Source organism: Triturus cristatus, chromosome 7, assembly GCF_964204655.1.
Source record: "Triturus cristatus chromosome 7, aTriCri1.1, whole genome shotgun sequence".
Classification (NCBI taxonomy): Eukaryota; Metazoa; Chordata; class Amphibia; order Caudata; family Salamandridae; genus Triturus; species Triturus cristatus.
The window spans coordinates 283,722,408-283,744,712 of record NC_140590.1 but is presented as its reverse complement, the minus strand read 5'-3'; the positions used below and the strand labels follow the sequence as shown (position 1 = coordinate 283,744,712).

Genomic DNA, 22,305 nt, shown 5'->3' with positions numbered 1-22,305 from the left:
CTTAAAGTAACTTGATAGTGAGGAGTCTTTTTGGGTAAAGATGACGGACAATAATGCAGCTTTAATAGTGAACCCCGTGTCTTTTACCTGAGGCTCTTGCATACCCTTTTTTCTTCCTAGATAGAGAAGTCATTGGTAACAATACCGATGTAATCGGTCTATGAGATTTTTTCATCATCACTAAATACAGTATCCACGTAACAACGTTTTGTAAAAAAAGGGGAAAATGCAGTGCCTGCACTATCTTGACCTCTAGCTCCTTTTTAAAAAATTCTGTTAACGGCCACCTATTCTTCCTAAGAATTATGTAACCGAAAGGGTGTCTGTTAATAATGTATGTATTTTATCCAGATACTTTTAAACAAGTTCCAACTACCCCCTTTTCAGATGTGACATCGTCCATGGCAGCAAGCTTTGGAACGTTTTCAATTGAGCCATCTATCTAAATTGTGAAGATTCCAGTTTCTCAATGACCACCTTTCTACCACAGGCACCTACCTAGCTAGTTGCTAATTTCATTCTTTTCTTTCGAAAAAGGCAGCATGTTTGGCTCTCTGCACAAGTTTTCCGGTCCTAATGGAACTATTGTGATAATGATTTATTTACATTTTTTTTAACCCCTTCAGTGCCCATGACGAGCTGGACTCGTCATGGGCCGCGGTGGCGCTGTGCCCATGACGAGTCCAGCTCGTCATAGACCCCGCCCGCTAATGCAACGGCCGGCACTGGGCGGGGAAAGGGGCGGGCACTGAAGGGGTTAATGGTGGCCTCAAACTTCTCCATGTCTATTTACATTTTGAAGGCCTTGAGAAATTCAGGAGTCCCAAAATGCTTTTCACTACATATAAGGGGTCTCTGTACGCTGCCTCATGTTGATGCACTATTTTCCTAAAGAACCTGCAGCCTTAGTATAGAGGTAGCTATGTGGAGTGTAAATCATTTGCAGTTGAAGCACAGACTTAATGCCCGACATTGCAACTATTTTATTTTACTTTTACCTCTTCACCCTTTATCTTTGTAGTGACACAACAGTGGAAATGTTATTCACATTGTTCCTTCTCGTACTTATGTAAGCTAGAGTTGATAATTTTCTTCTTATTCACTTTATTAAACCAAACATGAAGTTATTTAAAAAAAACACAGTGCCTCTTGTTAAACATGCTTGTTTTAATATTTTGTATCCATTACTACTGACAATTGGTATAATATTAATCTGATCTTGAACTGGGCTTGGAAAAAAAATATATTGGAAACTAAGCTCCTTCTAATCTTTCGACCCATTTCTTTTTATTGACTCGCCAGTCCAAATGTGTTCACACAGTTATTATTCCAAATCAGAGATTGCATTTCTGATCATGTGACAACCTATTTTCGTAGTAGTCCGATTTCTTTTAATTTCAATTAATGAATGGAGGGAGATTATATTTGCTTATTGCAAGTGCTCGACTTCCTGGAGTGTGTTTTTCTGGCATTAAAACTCTGCACCCAACTTGTCCTCTCTCCTTTCAGACAAAGTTTGTCCAGTGCCCTGATGGAGAACTGCAGAAACGCAAGGAGGTGGTACACACAGTATCACTTCACGAGATCGATGTCATCAACAGCCGCACACAGGGCTTCCTGGCTCTCTTTTCCGGTACAAACAAGACCACCATCCCTGGAGCTTGCATCTATTACTAGTTACCAGTGGCAATGATGGGACACTGCTAGGAGGGAGTTTGCAGCAAGGGCACTGCTGGGAGGAAACTTACAGAAGTGCTTCCATGGCATTTACCTAGCTCAGCGAGGAGAAAACTCATTGCCAGCATTCTGGAGCACTGACCAAGCATTGCTAAGGGAAAACATACACTTAAGGCACTGCTTGAAGGAAACTCGCTAATGTGTCCTATAATGTTGTCTGGGTGCTACTGGGGGAAGATGTTGTTTGTGTGTTACTGGTAGGAAGCGCACACTGTCTGGGTCCTATAGTATCGACTGGTAATTTTTTAGAATGAGCTTTCAAATCCTGACTTGCATAGCATTGACATAGTGCTGATGAGTGAGTGCAAACTCTCAAATGGAACTATTTACCATTCACTTTCCACTGGAGGGAGGAAGTAGCTTTAACCCAGCATTACTGCAAGGAAGGCCCTGATATAAGCATCTATAAGGCTGTGTATGTAAGGTGTGTATTTAATCACAGACTGAGCCACATCGATGTGCTTAACAAGCCCTACTAGAAGTTCCTTTTAACAATACAATTTAGGGTGTAAAAAATGGGACTGAGGAATGGAGGGTGAACATTTTAAGTGGTGGAATTTGGCACTTCTGGGAATTAACTGTTGAAAAGAAAAATCTTTGTGTTTCTTGAAAGGAAAAGGGTTTGGGCTTTGCAGATATGGAGGGAGGATAACTTGGGTGGAAGGTTGCTTCGTTTTTTCGTGGTTGTCCAGTGCATGCCTTTTTCTAGAACTTTGTCATATTTTATATCTTTGTTTGTCTGCCTGTTCCCTAACCTTGCTGTCTTTGGTATGTTTTGTCTGCTCTGCAGGGGACACTGGTGAGATTAAGTCTGAAGTGCGTGAACAGATCAATGCTAAGGTAGCTGAATGGAGAGAGGAAGGAAAAGCGGAGATTATTCCAGGTGTATGTATTCTGCTCCATCTGGCTTGTCAGCTCTGTTTTGCTAGTCTAGTCCTGTGTTTCAACTGTTTATATTGTGTTGCAATTTGTCTTTTACCAAAATTGTCATCATTTGAGTTCATACTGTGTACCTAACAATTTTATAGTTCTATTTTTTAAAACATGACAATTTTGAATTTCATGTGTTTTTTATGGACTTTTTATCAGCAGAATTGTAAAATTGCCTGTACCTTATCTAAACAAATTTGTAAATAGTCATTTATTTGAAGTCAGTCTAACACCACTACCTCCTGAACCATCAACCCCACAGCCCTCCCTAATCACACTGTTCCCAGACTATATTTTTGTTCTATCAAACAAAAGTGGTTCATTAATGACTGATTCTCAGACATTCAAACATTGGTGGTTACTAGTGGTGTGTGTGTATATGCACTTTGAGCTGTTTCATGCCTGGCCAGACTGAGACTGTGCTCATTCAGTGACCGGTCTCCATTCCTTAATGGGTGGCACGTGGCCCCTACATCCACTTGTATGTTTTTCAAAAAGATCTGCTGCCTTAGCTCCACCTTCAAACCCGGGCACTCGCACAACATTGTTCTGATGCACTCCCGCTGTTTCTGTCCTAGTGCTGACCTTCCACTTAATAGCTCAGAACGTCATCAACACTTCGACCAAGCAGACTATGTTCCCCCCTTATTAAGACATTGTACTTACTGTAGATTCACTAGCTTGAACCCAGCAATCTTATGTGAGCCCTAGTTGCATACTTTTTGTATAGATATACACCACTAGTCACCACCAATCTTTTTCATTGGTTGATCAATTAAGGGCACTTAATACTGTGCTTGTCATCTTATTGACATGCATTTTCTTTTTCTCAATGAAAAATCTGTCCTGACTAGCTTTCTGTATACAATGTATTGTATTGACTATTAGGTTACCAAAAATGTGCATGTGTACGAGTCGTTAACGAATAACTGTTTTTAATATACTCACTAACCCTGGTTCCAGCAAGGCATATTTGGTTACCGTTTTTATTTTATATACCATCACTTATAAAATGTGAAGTCAGCAGACCAACAAATTTCCTAGGATCAGTAGCTCAACACTCAGTGGCCATCATCACAAACTAGGCTGTGTCTAAAGACTTTGTTCTTTTAAAAGCATGCATTATGGATGTGTTACAAAGGATTGTGCTCTAAGGCCTTTCACCTGCACCCTTACAGGTTCTCTTCATAGATGAGGTTCACATGCTGGACATCGAATGCTTTTCGTTCTTGAATCGTGCCCTTGAGAGTGATATGGCGCCTGTTCTCATCATGGCCACAAATCGTGGTATTACCAGGTAAGCCAGCATTTTATTTCTGGGTTGATTCCCAGAACCATTTGGGAAAGCCTTGGTTTCCTGCTTTATCATCTTTATTCTCATGTGCTTGATGCAGACTTTTATTTCCCTTCCAATGCAGTTAATGAGACTGCAAGGGCATTTCAACATTTCATTGGATGACTGCTATAAATGCAATTTTTTGTAGCAACATTTTGCTTTTATCTTTTGTAAGAATTTTCTCGACTCTTATGGTGAACCCTCAAAGTCAGTAAATTAACTTGTGCTCAGCCACCTTGTGGCTATGGCACAGAACAGACAATATTATCTTAGGGCAATATGTAAAGTATTTATGCTGTACCAAATCATTAGTAAAGTAGAAAAGTCAAAATGCAAAAAAAAAAATATATCTATCTAAAGTAAAAAAATATAGAGTAAAGTGGAATAAACACATTGCTACCAAAGTGACATAAATCAAATCAGGTGAACTGAAGATATGCATTTTTACAGTTTTAAATAGGAATAGCGCCAATAAGCATAAAGTGCCAATAATAGTCATTGAACACACACAAGATTACGGGAAGAATACTTGCAATAAATTGAACCTTTGGCAATCAGTGAGTGTAGCATTGCAGCCCATCTTTCTTTTGTCCACCATGCTACCGCAGCTTGGACCTAGCCATATCCAAATCAGGATTGGGTGTTTTGAAGCTGCTTTCTGGACCATGGGTGACAATTAATTGCATACACTTGCTCATTTACATGTCATTTTATTTTTACATAGATGCATTCATATCTGTTTTTGGTTTTACCCCTTACAGAATCCGTGGAACAAACTATCAGAGCCCCCACGGAATTCCTATTGATTTGTTGGACCGGCTTCTGATCATCTCAACAACCCCGTACAGTGAAAAGGAGACCAAGCAGATTCTGAAGATCAGGTCAGAACTGAACTGCAGGTTCCCATGTGGGATGTGTCCCATCTTGGCATGTGTTGAACGAGGGAGATGGTTTAAAATATATTGCTTATGTTGTTACCACTAGACTTATTTGTGCCTCCCCTTCTTTCTTCCCTACACAGCACTGCTGTGCTTCCTCTCATGTTTGTTAGCAGGGAGCATAAGCATTTGTTTGACTGGAGTGAACGAGTTCCAGTTGTGAGAGTTGTCAGCTTTACCCCACCTCACCAATGCCTTACAACTTTTGGTTCCCTTCAACAAAACATGATATTCTTCGCTCAAAGGGTTTTGGCAAAGGCAGTTTACTTGGGAACCAAATACAAGATGAACAAGCATTAAAAATGCAATAGGTCTCGGCTTTCATTAAGTTAAAGCCATTTGCTTTGCTCTACAATACCATTAGCAAAGCAAATGGCTTTATCTTAATCGAAGGCGAGACCTATTGCATTTTCAATGCTTGTTATCATGTATGCTGGAGGTATTCCAACGGTTGGAGAGGAGTTCTGGGTTACCAAAAATAGACCTATTGCAATCAGGAGAGAATCAGCACCCTTGCTATTGCACAATTACATTGTCAACAAGAGTGTGGTGTATAGATGCAATTTTGTTCATTTGACATCGGGTTCTGGTATATGCATTTCCTCCAATAGCCATGATTTTCAAGCTATTGGAGAATATCAGGGAAGACAAGGCATTAGTTCGGATGATAGTGTATGGTTGGAAATGGAGGCCTTTATTTCCCTGGTTGTTGCAGTTAGCAACACAGTCTCATTGGTGGATTCAAATTCTTCCTTACCCGCTTATGGGTTCTCAGCTGCTATATGCTTTGGTTATCTACTCATGAGTAATGTCTGTGTCGAGGAAGACTAACTAGTAGGTAATGCCCTAGTTACTTACCAGCAATCTCCATTATTTCGAGTCTAAGCCTTCCTGTCACATTCATAGTTTCCCATTCCGTAGGGGTCGGCTTCAATATGTACTAATGGCTTTGTATTACAAGAAGTGACGCAATTTAACTTGCCTTTTATATTATTTGCATACAATGTGTCGGCCATCTCGACAACGTTTGTTTATTCGCTTGGTAATTGTTCTGTGGACAGGAGTGTTTACTCAGGAACTAATAGTGACCAGGGAAACCTGAACTCGGAAGAATGAAGATAACCAGTAAATAACCAGGGCATTCATAGTCTTGGGTACAGCACTGCAATCGTTGAAGATAATGCACAGATTAACAATGCTCTCCATAAAGCGCTCACCTGCTCCTTAATACAAAATCTGCTCTGTATCCCGTACCTTAAATATTTTTTTCCCCCCAAAGGTGGTGAAAGGCTGTGGAATAATAGGCTAAAGCGGTTCTACTGTACCTTGTACAAACAGAACAGTTTTAACTGACCCTGCCTGGAGGCGGTTTCAGCCTGACAGTGACACAAATATTTAAGTAACAAGCTATCTGGTAGAAAATGTGTACGGAAAGCACAATGGTCCAGTGTTTGTGGCTGTGTTGAGACAATATCGTATAGTACCACGGTCTATCAACAGGAAGCGGACCGGGGCATTAACGCATGAGAATTCCACTCCGGGGGCGTCATCTTCTTGACAAAGGCACATTATTACCTACTTTGTGGAAAGAGCCGGAGTAGGAGAGCAATCAAAGGCCTCCCTGGGCTGTCGAGTGTGCATGGCAGGTGCTACCTGCCCAGCCCGGGTGTTTTTCCGGCCTAGGCTCAGGATGGGCTGCGGGAATGCCCGGCCTCTGAGTCACGAATTCTTGCGCGGCTGACGGCCTCTCTTCCTAGGGAACTGTGGGGTCTTCAGAGACTCGCGTGCAGACTCTGAAAGGTGCCACACGTCGCAGTGGAAGCCCTTAAAGCTCCGCCAGGGTTTTAAACAGCGCCGGGATTGGGACTATGGTGAGGGTGGATGCGCACTTGTCAACTCGCCCTCGTTTCGTGGGTGTCATCTCTTGCACACACATTCATCCTCTTCACGAACAAATTGCCTCCACGGACTTCAATGGGGTCACCTTCTGTTCAAACCTGTAACGCCCTCAAAACGGTTAATCCTCCAGTCACCTTAGAGAGAACCATGTGCTTAAACGGCTGGCTTCTCTCCTATTGTGAGTCAACAGGTTGACCGGTGGTGATGGGGGGGCCTGCAAGTAGGCGCGAGCACTACGCATGTATACGTGGCCACGTTCGTTCCCCGTCTTCAAGGGGTGCGTAGATTGGGTGGGTGGGGGAAGAGTGACACGGGCGGGTAAGAATGGTAAAATGAGGGGTTGGAGTTGGAGGTGGATGCGAGGCCGAAGGGAGGTTAACTAAAAGAAAGGTTAGCATTCGTAGGAGGACAGAATGGTGGGACTGACAGACTAAGAGGGCAGCATGGAGTGAGGAGAGTAGTTGCAAAAGCGGGATAAAGGCTGAGGAGAGTGTTTGTTTGTGCGAAGGAGTAGAAAACGGGGCAATATTTGGAAGAGGGAAACGGATAGCTTTGGAGGGCAGAAAGGTTAAGGGCGAGGTGGGTTGTATGTATTGAATGGTTGAGGAGTGCAGTTATTCGACGGGAACAGCTCGTATAGGACAATTTTACTTATAGTAAGAAGGCTTACTGCGCCAGTTATGTATAAGAAAGCAGTGTGTGATGGGAGAGACAGGGAGGGTAAAGTGAGAACCTTTAGCAGTCATCTAGGCTACACCTCTAATAAGCAGTGTCTTCACACTTCCGCTTAAAACAAGCGCTCTCCATTGCCTTGTCCTCCCTGTGACCCCCGTACGCCTCTGAGCTCCGTGCCTGCTTCACAGCTGTCGTAAAGACTTTTCTTATCTGCTTGTGAAATAAACAAGCAGATAATAAAAATCTTCACGACAGCCGTGAATCAGGCGAGCCAGTCCGACAAAAAGTCAAAGGGAGGCAACGAAAAACCCTCCTTTCCAATGGGAAGCCATTGTTTACCATAAGCGCTGACTCTACCCAATGGAAATGAGGGGCGGGGCTAGAGTAATTTTCTCCAAACTGACTTGTTCACTATAGCTCTCGCAGGCGAGGAGCGCATGCGCGCTCTAACACCAGCCCAGACCTAAAAATAGACTCCAGGTTAAAATATGAACTGCCTTTTTCATCTGTAGAGAGAGCCATTGTCAAACTGTAGTTCTATTGTTTTTTCAGGCAGCATCCATTGCTGAACATGGTGGGGTTACTCCCTAGCTGCTCCGGTTAGGTCCCCTGCCTAGGAACGTCCAATGAACATTTGTTCTCCTTTGACTCTTACTGATGCCCTCAAGGGATTTGCTCCTTGAAGCACTCATAAATGTTGTCCTCTCTGTTCCTTGCAGGTGTGAAGAGGAAGATGTGGAAATGAGTGACGACGCCTACACGGTGCTGACTCGGATTGGGCAGGAGACCTCCCTGCGCTATGCTATGCAACTCATCACAGCTGCCCACTTGGTGTGCCGGAAGAGGAAGGTGAGGGAGAGACTGCTCTAAGCAACAGTTACTTGCTCTTATGTACTGGGCTGGCAAAGGTGGCTGGGCTTATCCACTGCCACAGCTATCACTCCTTTTTGAACCTCCAGTGTCATGATGTTCTGTCTGTCACTCTAGATGGTGTGTTTGAGAAAGGACTGATGATGCACCCCAATTCTTTTTTTCTTTTTCACTCTGTGCCGGGTTAGGTAGCTGTTGACAGGTGATGATTCGTGCTTTTTGCATTTACAGATATAATTGGTGGCTCATTCTTCTGTGTTTCTGTTCTCAGGGCACTGAGGTACAGGTTGACGACATCAAGCGAGTGTACTCCCTGTTCCTGGATGAGTCTCGCTCCACCCAGTATATGAAGGAATACCAGGATGCCTTTATGTTCAACGAGATGAGTATGTTGTAGTTTTTTATGCCTTTGTTCCAAACCTTAATCCTAACCATGTAAAAAAAAAAAACCTTTAGTATTCAGAACACGTCAAATTATAGTTTCCTTTTGCAAAATAGCACCTCCCTTCTCCTCTGTGCTTGCTTTTAGTAGACATAAATATTTTATTAGTAAGACTTCTAACCGACTCAGTTTTATTGGAAACAATATTTTTTTAAAGTATAGAATGATGAATATATTGGATCAATACACTTGTCTTCCTTCTGAGCTGGGTTTTAGGAAACCGGATGTTCGAGGCATATGAGTTGTAGATCATATGCTATGCATAGATCGCCATCTAGTGTTGGGTCCGGATGTTTGCACTTAGTTTTTTTGTTTGAAGCAGTCTTTACAGTCACGAGGTAGGTGACTCCTCCCTTAGGTGATAGTGCGCATGGGCATCGACTCCCTTGTTTGTTTGATTTTTTTTCCTCCATCGGGTTTGGATGTTACTCGCTGCTCTCTGGTTCGACACTGTTCCTTCGGTTTCCCTCGGTGCGCAAGACACACCACCTCGACGGTATTGTTTCCGATCGCGTATACTATTAGTAGCGTGTCGGATTTTCTGGTTAAAACTCTTTCAATCGGCAAAGTTCGTGGTGGGCCGTCTGGCCTACCCGCGTCGGTTCGACTAGCGGTCGTTGGAACGAACTCCCTTTAAATTCTGCCCTCGGTGCCACGCAAAATACCTGCACACTGATTCACACGGTGTGTGTAACCTATGCCTGTCCCCAGAGCACAGATAACAGGAGTGCGACGCGTGCAAAGTGTTCCGCTCCAAGAAGACACTTCACGACTGTCTGGCAAGACATGGCGACATGCACAGTCAACGTACAGCCTCCATTCCGGACCTCTACGGACCTCAGTCGACACTATCGGGCCGAAGAAGAGCGGGAACCGATCTCTGTTTCCGATTACGGCTCCAACCAGGAGGATGACTTCCCACAGGGACAACGTACTGTGAGTACAGAAACTCCCTCGCCCCGACATCTACCTCAACCCAAAAAGAAGGCTCAGGACCAACCTGCGCCCTCAGGCCCTAGTCGGCCCCGAGATCACTCTTCCGATGCCCTGCCTTTGGGCTCAGCACCGAAGCCTACCAAAAAGCCTTCCGGCTCCGCAAACCCCCAATCCAAAACAGTTAACGAGCCAAAACCTTGGGGATCAAAATCGAAATCCTGCTCTGACCTTCAACCATCGGCACCGAAACACACTGCGGATCTGGAAACACCAGCCCCTAAACCATTGACACCGAAACCTTCGGCGCTGAAACAACCGCAGGTGCCGAAGTCACCCAAAAAACAATGTTTCGATGATCCGCTCGATAAACCGGACCCGAAGCAGAAAGTGTTGTACATTCATCCAAAAACTGGACATATCACCACCACAGTGACTCTAAAGAGAAGGATTGATGCTGAAGAGGAAAATCACATTCCTTTGAAGAAGAGAACTGTCGGAACTAACCCTTTCCCTCCTCCTCTTCCTCTTTCTATCTCATCTCCTCCTTCTCCACAGTCTATACCTGTGCCTACTTCACCTCAGCATTCACCACATACACCTGACAACCAGGATGATGGGGGTGCTAATGGGGTGGGGGGTGACTATGGTCAGCCAATACCTGCAGACCCATGGGACGACTACAACATAAACTCGCCCACAGGCAATGATCCTGACCTATACCCTACCAAACCCTCTCCACTAGACGACTGTAGTTTACATTGAATTGCTGGGTCGGGCTGCCAATTACCATAGGGTGCAGCTCCACAACGATTCCCTCGAAGAGGATTTCCTTTTCGAGTCCCTTAGCACTACTCAAAAGTCATCACACACTTTACCAATGCTCAGGGGTATGATCAGACATGTGGATGATATCTTTAGTGATCCTGTCAGGGCATGTATCATTACACCTAGAATAGACAAAAAATATAAATCGGCACCATCTGACCCAGCGTACATTTTTCGAGGTCGATAGCACTCTTACCTCCTTTGAAGTCTTCTTCTTGACCTCTATGACTGGGACGTCTGTGTCCTCGTCGACTTCAGGGCCTTTGGCAACATTGTCCTCCTCTTCGCTGGAAAGGCCCAGATCTCGAAGCGGTGCTGGCCCCTAGCCCTGCATGGTGTAGTTGGCCCTTCTCTGTCTCTCTCTTACCCTCAAGGTCTTTGGGGGTGAAGGCTGAGCATGTGTTGCTATCTTCACTTCGGTGATCCAGCAGCAGGCAAAGGTTGCAGACTGGATACTGATCTTAATTTTAACATACTTATGATGACAATTCTTGCAGAATTTGATATATGTCTTGTCCATTACTGCGCACAGGGAGCCCCCAGCATGCGCATTCTCCGTGTTATCGAAGTTCCGTACTTTCCCCTTTTTGGCGCATTCTGGCTCATCGGATAGTACTCCGGTACGCCGAAAAGCCTAGTAGACTAGTAGTGTCTAACGCACACAAGAGGGCTAATTCTGAAACCACAGGAGATGCTCCACCCGCAGATAAGGAATCTAAGCTCCTTGATGCTTCGGGGCAGAGAATCACATCTCAGACAGCAAACTTCTGGCGCATATCCAACACACAAGCCTTGCTAGCTAGATACGACTGTGCTCATTGGGACAAGATGGAACAATTGCTCCAATATTTATCCTAAGAACATAAATCTAAATCGGAGGACCTGATAAGGGAGGGACAACTTATTTCCAACAATCAAATCAGGTGCTCCCTCGATGCTGCAGACACGGCAGCCAGAGCAGTCAATACCAGTGTCCTTTTAAGAAGGCACGTCTTGCTACGTATCTCTAGATTCAAACCCGAGGTTCAAACCTCTATACTAACACACCTTTTGATAAGGAACACATTTTTGGCCCAGTGGTAGACTCTTCACTGGAAAAGATGAAGAAAGACACTGAAGTGGCCAAATCCATGGGGTCGCTTCAGTCACCACAAGGCCGTGGTTCCTTTCGGCACTCTCTATCGAGCGGGGTCCAAGAATTCTTCCTCAGAAAATACTTCCACCTACAAGGGTAATAACCAACCCTCTAACTCTAAGAAATATTTCAGAGGGGGTTATGGAGGAAATAACAGTAAGGGAAGAGGTAGAGGTTTAAACACACGCACCTCCCCTCCAATACAAAACAGTGACTCACTGCCAAATTTCTTACCAGCTTGGCAGTCAATAACAGGCAAGTGGGTTCTGCAAATTATCCGTTCTTGTTACTGCCTGGAGTTCATAAACACTCCTCCAAACATTCCCCAAAGTTGCACAAACTCTCACCGGATCATCTACACCTCCTCAAACAAGAGGTACAGTCTCTACTTTTGAAAGGAGCTATAGAGCCCGTACTGCTACAACACCAAGGGTCGGGCGTGTACTCCTTTTACTTCCTAATACCAAAAAAGGACACATCTCTCAGACCAATCCTAGATCTCAGAGAACTCAATTTTTGCATACAATCAGATCATTTTCACATGGTAACACTTCAACAGGTGGTGCCTCTTTTGCAAAGGGGCGATTTTCTGTCTACTCTAGACTTAAAGGACGCCTACTTTTATATTCCAATCCACCCTGCTCATCGCAAATTTCTCAGGTTTGTTTTAGCAGGCCAACATAACCAGTTCAAGGTACTCCCATTCGGAGTCACCACTGCCCCCAGAGGATTCACAAAATGTCAGGCGGTAGTAGCTGCTTATCTCAGGAGACAAAGCATCCATGTCTTCCCATACTTAGACGACTGGCTCATCAAAGCGAGCCCGTACCAACAGTGTCTCTAATACACTTTCATAACCATCAAGTTATTGCATCGACTAGGGTTCCCAATCAATGTGCCAAAGTCACATCTTCAGCCAGCCAATATTCAGATTTACCTAGGAGCCAATTAAGGTACTCAAAAGGCTCTGGCGTTCCGCAGCCAGAATTCGCAACATTCAGGCTTTGGTCCTCCAGTTTCAACCCAATCAATCTCTTCCAGCTCAGGCTTACATGCAACTGCTGGGGATGATGGCATCTTGCATCATGATTGTCCCGTATGCCAGGCTTCACATGCGTCCACTTCAGGAATCCTTAGCCAGTCAGTGGAACCAGTCCCATGGTCTATTAACCGATCTAGTGTTGGTAAGCAGCCATACTCATCGCTCTCTGCAGTAGTGGAACACACAAAATCTGTCAAAAGGACGGCTCTTCATAGACCAGGTTCCACAGACAGTACTAACAGCGGATGCGTCTCTAACTGGCTGGGGTGCTCATCTACAGCAACACACAATACAAGGCCTGTGGAGTCACCAACAAAAGTTGCTCCACATCAACCATTTAGAGCTCATGGCCATATTTCTAGCCCTCAAAGCCTTTCAAACCCATCTGGCTGGCAAAGCTGTCCTGGTCCGTACCAACATGACAGCTATGTATTGCATACAAAAACAGGGGGGAACACACTCCCTTCAACTGTCCCACCTCGCCCAGGACATATGGAGGTGGGCCATTCATCACAAAATCCATCTCCTAGCAGAACACCTCGCCGCAGTAGACCATCAGATGGCAGATCTGCTAAGTTGTCAGACACAGTAAGTCCACGAATGGGAACTACACCCTCAAGGTCTCCTCCCATTCTTTCAAATGTGGGGCTTTCCAGAGATAGACCTGATCGCCACACACCTAAACGCAAAATGCCCAAACATCGCGTCCAGGTATCTACACCCATTGTCCAAAGGCAATGAACTGGTCAGGGATATTTGCTTAGGCTTTTCCCCCTCTCCCACTCATTCCATTAGTGGTTCGGAAACTCAAACAAGCGTCCCTGACACTAATCCTGGTTGCTCCCACATGTGCACATCAACCATGGTTCACAACCCTATTGGAACTCTCTGTAGTTCCTCATCAAAAACTACGTCTTACACCCAGTTCTCCTCACACAGAGCCATGGAGACATAAGACACCCAGACCCCAGTCAACTCAATCTGGCGGTCTGGCACCTGAAGTCCTAGAGTTTGGCTATCTTAATCTACTGCCAGGCTGTAAGAATATTATCAAGGAAGCTAGACATCCTACCACAAGAGCCTGCTATGCAGCAAAGTGGAAGTGGTTTGTGATTTACTGTAATAACAACCACATCAACCCACTTGATGCTACAACATTCCAATTTAGCATACACGTCCATACGCTTACATCTAGCTGCATACCTGCAAAATAGACATCATCTATCTCTCTTTAGAGTACCTGTCATTAAAGCGTTTATGGAAGGACTCAAAAGGGTTATTTCCCCGAGACGTCCACCTTCTCCAATATGGAATCTCAACATTGTCCTCACCAGACTAATGGGTCCACCCTTTGAGCCATTGCACAAATGTAAACTGCAATTTCTCACATCGAAAACTGCTTTCCTGGTGGCTATCACATCACTCAGAAGAGTGGGTGAGCTTCAGGCATTAACTGTAGAAGTACCTTTTTTACAAATGCACCAAACTGATCCTAAATTCCTTCCTAAAGTCATTTCTGCTTTTCACATCAATCAATCTGTTGAGTTACCTGTGTTCTTTCGTCAACCAGATTCAGTAGCTGAACATGCCCTACACACATTAGATGTAAAAAGAGCTTTGCTGTATTACATAGAAAGGACAAAACCTTTCCGTAAGACGTAAACAACTTTTTGTCGCTTTTGCTCCACCATACAAAGGCAATCCCACATCCAAATCAGGAATTGCAAGGTGGATAGTCCAGTGCATTCAAATATGCTATGCAAAAGCAAAACTAACATTAACAGTTCCCCCTAGAGCACACTCTACACGCAAACTGGGGGCTTCTATGGCATTCTTAGGAAATATACCCATAAATGACATATGCAAAGCTGCGACATGGTCTACACCGCACACATTTACAAAACACTATTGTGTAGATGTGTTAACAAGACGACAAGCTAGAGTGAGCCAGGCAGTCTTATGTATACTATTTCAAACCACTGCAACAGATACAGGTTAGCCACCGCTTTGGTGATAACTGCTACATAGTCTATGCATAGCATATGATCTACAGCTCATATGCCTCTAACGGAAAATGCTACTTACCCAGTATGCATCTGCTCTGGGCATATAGAGCTCCCACTCACCTCCCCGGGTACCTATACCTGTTGCAGTAACATCTTATTTATATACATGCATTCATGGACATCTCCTTTTACTACTCCTACTATCTCCGTTATCACCATCTGCGGGAAAACAGTCTAACAATGGAGTCAATGCCCATGCGTACTATCACCGAAAGGAGGAGTCACCAACCTCGTGACTGGAAAGACGTCTTCGAAGAAAAAGTGCAAACATGCGGACCGAACATTAGATGGCGATCTGTGCATAGCATATGACTCTACAGCTCTATATGCCAAGAACAGATGCATACTGGATAAGTAGCATTTCCCTTTTTGCTGTTTTTTTTTTTTGGGGGGAACTTTGTTGTTGGCCTGCAAGATTAGACGGTTTCTTTTTTCTTTTTATTTGTGTTTTGTTTTTTTACACTGAAGAAAAAAAATACATTGCTTGGGATAAGCCTTTTAAAAGAAGGTATAGGCTTCAGATGTTACTTTTTTGCATATAGTAACAATAGGCGTTCAGTTCTCAGAGAAATGTGTGACTCTGATAGAACAATTGTGACATAGCGTATATAGTGAGTCCAGGCACAATGGACACATTCTTTTTTTACCACTCCATTTATTGGACACCCAGCTGTGCAGTTGGGGGATGCCACCCCCTGTCCTTGGATGCTTGATTCCGGTCCAGGGAAGACATGGCATGGCAGTTCGGGCTGGACCGTTCCCATGAGGCACAGGGTCAAGACTGATTTGCATATAGCCATGCCTGAACTGGGGTGGCGTGGTGAGCAAAATAACGATGGATTAAACCCAGATCTGTGACTGGGGGTGAATGTTTTGCCAATGTGCAACATTCCGTCCATCATCTTGTGTGCTTTGCACTTTCTACACATTGCCAGTTCTCACATATCCTTTCTAGCATCTCCTAACTATGAAGCTTTCATTATGATATAGTGGAACTCCATCTTTGTTGTCCAGTGGATCTCGCCACACTTCCTCCTGTATCATGCACAGAGATCATCTAAAGGAATCGATGCTGAACTTGAGGGGTTACTTTGCCACAGTGATTTTCCCTAATTAGATCACTCAGTCTCATGCCAGAATTCTTTCCTGTTGTCATTCTGAATTGAAATGCCTCAAATATGAGAACTTAGTTGCATGTAAATTACTGTTACAATATGTTTGAGGCATATGAGCTGCAGATCACACACTATGCATAGATCGCCATCTGGTGTTGGGCCCGGATGTAAATTACTGTTACGATATGTTCGAGGCATATGAGCTGCAGATCACACACTATGCATAGATCGCCATCTGGTGTTGGGCCCGGATGTAAATTACTGTTACGATATGTTCGAGGCATATGAGCTGCAGATCACACACTATGCATAGATCGCCATCTGGTGTTGGGCCCGGATGTTTGCACTTGTTTTGTCTTGGAAAAGTCTTTGTAAGTCACGAGATAGGTGACTCCTCTTTTAGTTGATAGTGCGCATGGGCATCGGCTCCATCTTCAGATTGTTTTTTTTCCGCCATCGGGCTCGGATGTGTTTATCGTGCTCTCGATCGGTGCCGTTACCGATCCAATTTTCGACGCGCAATCCTCACCCTTTCTCCTGTATTGTTTCGATCGCAATCCCTAGTCGTCGCGCATCTTTTCAATTTCGAAGTCCTCGATTCCGGTCGTCGACTAAGGCCTTCGGGCCTACTTAGGCCATTTGATCTGGCTCATGGAAAGGACTCCTTTTAAGAAGTGTCCTCAATGTGGGTCAAAGTTCCCACACACAGATCTTCATGAGGTATGTAACCTCTGCCTCTCATCAGAGCACGAGGCCAAAGACTGTCCAGCTTGTGCCCCTTTCTGCTCCAAGAAAACCATTCGGGATCGTCTAGCTCGAAGAACAATGGCTCGCTCGTCGGCATCCATTCCCGATGACATCTTCCAGGAGGGCGTTGATGCGCCAGAACAGGAACGGGTCGAAGAAGGCCCCGTCGGCGCCTCCGAAGCAGATGACTCCGACCTCAAAGACATCACTCCTGGGCAGCGGGTCGTAAGTAGTGACATCGACCCCCTGCCCCCCCCCCCCAACCTCTCCCACTCCCCCGCACCGAAAAAGGCTTCGGTAACACCTTCACCTTCGAGCCAAGGTGCACACCGAGACAATGCTTCTCACGCCCCGCCTTCGGGCCCAGCAAAGAAGTCCACAGCTAAGCCTTCAGGCCACTTGGGATCGAGTCAGCCTGCCGTCGGTGCCCAAACTCAAGACCCACCACCGAAAAAGAAACCTTCCTCCACCTTAGTGCCGGCCACTGCCTCCACATCCATGCTCTCGGCACCCAAACCTACTGGCACCGACCCCTCGACTCAGAAAAAGCTGTCGGAACCGAGCGAAAAAACAACCGGTTCCGCAAACTCCTGCAGAGACAAAAAAATCTCACGCTTCAAAGCATAAGGAGCACAAGTCCACTCCAGAATCGGTGCCACGCAAGCCTTCGGAACCGAAAAAATCGGCGCCGAAACACCAACCTCCAACAGAAGAGCTTTTTAAACCGGATCCCACCCAAAAAAAAAAACAAACTCTTCTTCTAAAAGACCCAAAGACTGGTCAACTGACTCTCAGGTCTAAAAAGAGACCACTGGACACGCCTCCACAGGCTCCACCGCCTAAGAAGACATTGCAATATCGCCTCTGAGTCCCTTCTCCACCTCCTCCCTCACCACACCACTCTCCTACACCATCTCCTCCACCAATGGACGATGATGACACCTCTGATGACACGGGGGAGGGGGCGGACGATGAACCACTAGGGGATCCTAGTCCACCTTATACCCCAGACCCCTGGGACGATTACAACACACCAGACGTACCACAAGACGACATCTACCCCTCTAGACCTTCCCCTCCAGAGGATACCATAGGTTTCACCCAGCTCATTCACAGAGCTGCACAATAGCACGGGGTTGCCTTACATACAGACCCTGTGGAAGAGGATTTCTTAATGGACACTTTTGATACTTCACAAAAGTCCACCTCCGTCCCCCCTATGTTAAAAGGGGTCATCAAATATGCACCTGAGGTGTTCAAAGATCCTGTTAGGGCTGGGGTTATACATCCCAGGATAGAGAAAATATAAAGCTGTCCCAGAAGACCCCACGTACATTAAGGGCCAAATCGACTCATTAGTGGTCTCCAATGCCAGAAAAAGGGCTAACTCGCAAACGTCAGGGGACGCCCCACTCCGGACAAGGAGTCAAAACTCTTGGATGCCTCTGGTAACCATACGGTATCACAAGCAGCTAATATATGGTGCCTCGCCAACACTCAAGCTTTGTTAGCCAGATACAATAGGGCACACTACGATGAGCTAGAGTCCCTATTGCAACACCTCCCTGACAAATACAAAACTACGGACAACAACCTCATACAGGAGGGTAAGCTCATCACAAACACCTCCATTCGTTGCGCTCTAGATGTGGCAGACACCACCTCCTGAGCCATCAACACAAGTGTCCTTCTGCGTAGGCATGCATGGCTACGCATTTCAGGTTTTAAACCTGATGTACAGGCTTCCATTCTTAACCAGCCGTTTGACCACCAGCATCTATTTGGGCCTGCCGTGGATTCATCTCTCAAAGATTAAAAAAAAGACACCAACGCGGCTAAATCAATGGGAGCCTTACAATCATAAGCTCCCAGGTGTTCCTTTTGTCGCTCCTTGTCAAGAATTCCTGTCATGCGAGGGGAGGAAAACGGTAACCAGCGAAAACGGACTACATCTCCCAGGATGCTTAGCGGTTGAGAGGTTATGTAAACAGGAGAGCTGTTACATAACTCAAGGAAAACACGCCCTTATGTAAACAGGAGAGCTGTTACATAACTCAAGGAAAACACGCCCTATAAAGGGAGGAACCGGGAGGTACAACGGTGTCGGATATTGTGTTTACACCGACGTACCTGCTTAGTGAAGAGCAGTGTTCCGGAGTGGTGCTCCAGTAAGGCAAGAACGGAGGTAGGTCGAGTCGTTACTCCCTGGGCCGTGTCTTGCCCCATCGTCACCTGTGAAGGACCCGGAAGCTCTACCGGATAACCATTGAGCTTCGCTTTTTGACTCGGCTGAGTCAAAGCGCAGAGGCGCTTTTGCTGGTTGGAGTCGTAACTCCCAGCCCGACCAGAGATACAGGGACTGCCAGCTGTAACGCACACCAGGAGGTGTTTGCCGCGTTACAGACTCGGAAGTCCACGGGATCGATCGAGCGGCTGCTCTCGGTTCAGTCTTCTTTGCTTGTGATTGGGGTATCGGTGACGTATCACCAGGAGGTGACTCCGCGTCCCGGTGCAGTCTGAGGAAGAGGTTGAGAGGCTGCTCCCTTCAGGTAGAGACCCCGGCTGGGTGTTTTCCTGACTCCTCGATTCTCCCCAACACTCTTCGTGCCCCTCACAGCCTACCGATTGGCATTGTCGGCCATTTCATTTCTGCCCTCTGTTGGCATACGCCGGGATCGGCGTATATGCAGAGGACGGTTAGGACCATCCGTGCTGTGGGCTGGTAACGTACTTAGCCTGGAGGATTCCAGTGACTATAACCTTTGTTTATTCCTTGTATTATTTTTGCCTTCATTAAAATAACTAAACCTTCACAAGTGGTTGCGTTCTCATTATCGTGTCTGTTAAACGATCCTGAGACGTTCAGGGCGTTACAAAATATCCGACCTTTAATAACACTAACTGTCTCCCGGTCGATAACAGACATGGCAACACTTGATGATGTGCTGGCTGCTTTAGCGACCGTGCAAATTGAATTGGCTGCCTCCAGGCAAGAAACAGCCGATGTAAAAGCCAGACTGGATGCTATCCAATTGGACCCGCTCACGCCCAGCACCTCCCTCACGAACCAGACCCCTGCATTAGTAGTGGAAATGCCGGTAGCCGTCCCCTTGGCAACACCAGAGAGGTACAGTGGGGATCCTAACACAGTGCAGGTATTCCTCACACAAGTGGCGCTACATTTATCGTGCAAACCAAGGGCGTTCCCCACGAGTCAGGCTCGTGTGGCTTTCCTTATATCCTATTTGGCTGGAAACGCGGCACAATGGGCCGTACCTCTGGTGAGCAGGGACGACCCCATCTTATGTGATTGGGGTGCTTTTCGCGAGGAATTCCTGAAGGTCTTCGACAGAAGGGCTGACTCGTACACGGCGGACCGTGAAATGCTTGAGTTGAGACAGGGATCCAACGACCTGGTGCAGTATCTCAACGCGTTCCGAAGGCTGGTTGTGGAAACCAAGTGGCCTGTTGCTAAACAGACGGCGCTCTTCCATCACGGGCTGTGCGATGAGCTCAAGGACGCCGTGGCTCATATTGACCCACAACCCAAGACATGTGAGGGCCTTATCAACCTGGTATTACGGCTGGAACATAGGCTAAGTGAAAGAAAGGGGGATCATGGGAGAAAAGGAAAATCCCTTCCATCCTATGTGACAGTGGGAAGTCCTGAAACTGCCACCGCATCCAAGGGAGAACCCATGGACATCGGCGCAATACGAGCGAGCCTCACAGCCACGGAGAAAGTCACGCCGTAAACCAGGATTGTGCCTATATTGTGGCAAAAAAGGCCACTACGTACGTGAATGCCCTGCCAAACCAAAGACGTCACGTTATCGGGCCAACCGGTCGGTAACAGCCGTGGTGGACGTACCGGCGGAAAACTAGAGGACTCCCAGACCAAAGAAGGGGCATCTCGGAGTCACTCATCCATCCCTTCACTTTCCAACTCGGTCACTAAGGGACAACGACACCTGTTTCTCACGGTGCACGTGGGAGTGCATGACCAGTGGATACCCGTTGTGGCCATGGTGGATTCAGGGGCCACTGGCATGTTTATGGACCACAACGAGGCATGCAGGCTAGGGCTAGTGCTTCTTCCCAAAGCTGTACCCGAAGACGTCTATGCTGTAGACGGAAGGCGATTGGTGACGGGGCCCATCGGGCAGCACACGGGGGTCCTTCCGATGAGATGTGGGAGGAACCATTTGGAACAAATCGATTGTAACATCATCCGAGCGCCCCAATATGGCGTCATATTGGGATTGCCGTGGCTACAGAAACACAACCCCTCTGTGGATTGGCCAACACATCGCATCGAACTGACGTCCCCGTATTGCATCCTGCATTGTGGAATAAGAACGGAATCCCTTGACGCAGATGAGAGCGGGAGTCAGACGGTGGCTACAGCGGCAGAAAAAGATGTGGCTCTCCCCCAGGCTTATCACAGTTTTGAGGATGTATTTGATGAGGTGAAGGCGGAAGTGCTACCACCACATAGACAGTTTGACTGCCAGATCGACCTGGTGCCAGGGGCCAGCGTTCCCAGCGGCAGGCTGTATGCCCTGACGGAGCCTGAAAACGTGCATCTCCGGGGGTACCTGGATAAACTCCTCAAGCTAGGATTCATCCGCCCGTCCAAGTCTCCGGCCGCCTCGCACTCTTCTTCATCCCGAAGGCGAATGGGGAGCTGAGAGCCTGTGTGGACTTTAGGGCATTGAATGCGATAACCGTAAATAATCGGTACCCCTTGCCTCTCATCAGTGTACTTCTGGAACAGGTCAAGAAAGCTCGTATCTACACCAAGTTGGATTTGAAAGGGGCATACCATCTGGTGCGCATGAGGGACGGAGACGAGTGGAAGACCGCCTTTAAGACCAGGTTCGGCCTTTTTGAGTACCTCGTCATGCCGTTCGGTCTGTGCAACGCCCCGGCAGCCTTTCAGTACTTTTTGAATGAGGTATTCAGAGAGGAGTTGGATATCTACGTGGTCGTATACATCGACGACATCCTCATCTATTCGTCCAGTGTGGAGGAGCACGTACACCACGTCAAAGCTGTGCTCCAAAAGCTGAGGGAAAACATGCTGTTTTGTAAACTCAGCAAGTGTGACTTCCACGTCACATCCGTGGAATTCCTCGGAGTGATGCTGAGTCCAGAGGGACAGGAGATGGCAGAACGAAAGATCAAGGCGGTGAAAGAATGGCCGGTGCCCCAAAGCGTGAAGGACGTCCAAAGTTTCATTGGCTTCGCCAACTTTTACAGGCGGTTTATAGATGGATTTTCAGGATTGGTGGCCCCAATCACACAGCTACTGAGGAAGTCCAAGGAGTTTGTCTGGTCCCCTGAAGCGAACACAGCCTTTGAGGCCCTGAAAAGCGCCTTTGGTAAGGCGCCGGTGTTGGCTCACCCCGATCCGGATCTCCCCTACGTGGTGGAAGCGGACGCATCGGATGTGGCGCTGGGGGCTATCTTGTCCCAACGCAACCACGACACAGGGGTGCTTCATCCCGTTGCGTACATGTCCCGCAAACTCAACGACGCCGAACGCAACTACCATATTGCGGAGAAGGAGCTTCTCGCAATCAAGGACGCCTTCACCGAATGGAGGCATT

General features: G+C 46.5%; 1 protein-coding gene across 2 annotated transcripts in view; it reads left to right on the top strand.

Moving 5' to 3' along the window:
- RUVBL2 (RuvB like AAA ATPase 2) overlaps window positions 1-22,305 on the top strand; it is a 144,287-nt gene that overhangs the window by 76,282 nt on the left and 45,700 nt on the right. For both annotated transcript variants that reach the window (XM_085616283.1, XM_085616282.1), the window contains exons 9-14: window positions 1,510-1,633; window positions 2,528-2,622; window positions 3,846-3,964; window positions 4,765-4,884; window positions 8,235-8,364; window positions 8,657-8,771. In XM_085616283.1, coding sequence (XP_085472409.1) covers window positions 1,510-1,633; window positions 2,528-2,622; window positions 3,846-3,964; window positions 4,765-4,884; window positions 8,235-8,364; window positions 8,657-8,771 — 703 coding nt within the window. The remainder of the gene's footprint in view (window positions 1-1,509; window positions 1,634-2,527; window positions 2,623-3,845; window positions 3,965-4,764; window positions 4,885-8,234; window positions 8,365-8,656; window positions 8,772-22,305) is intronic.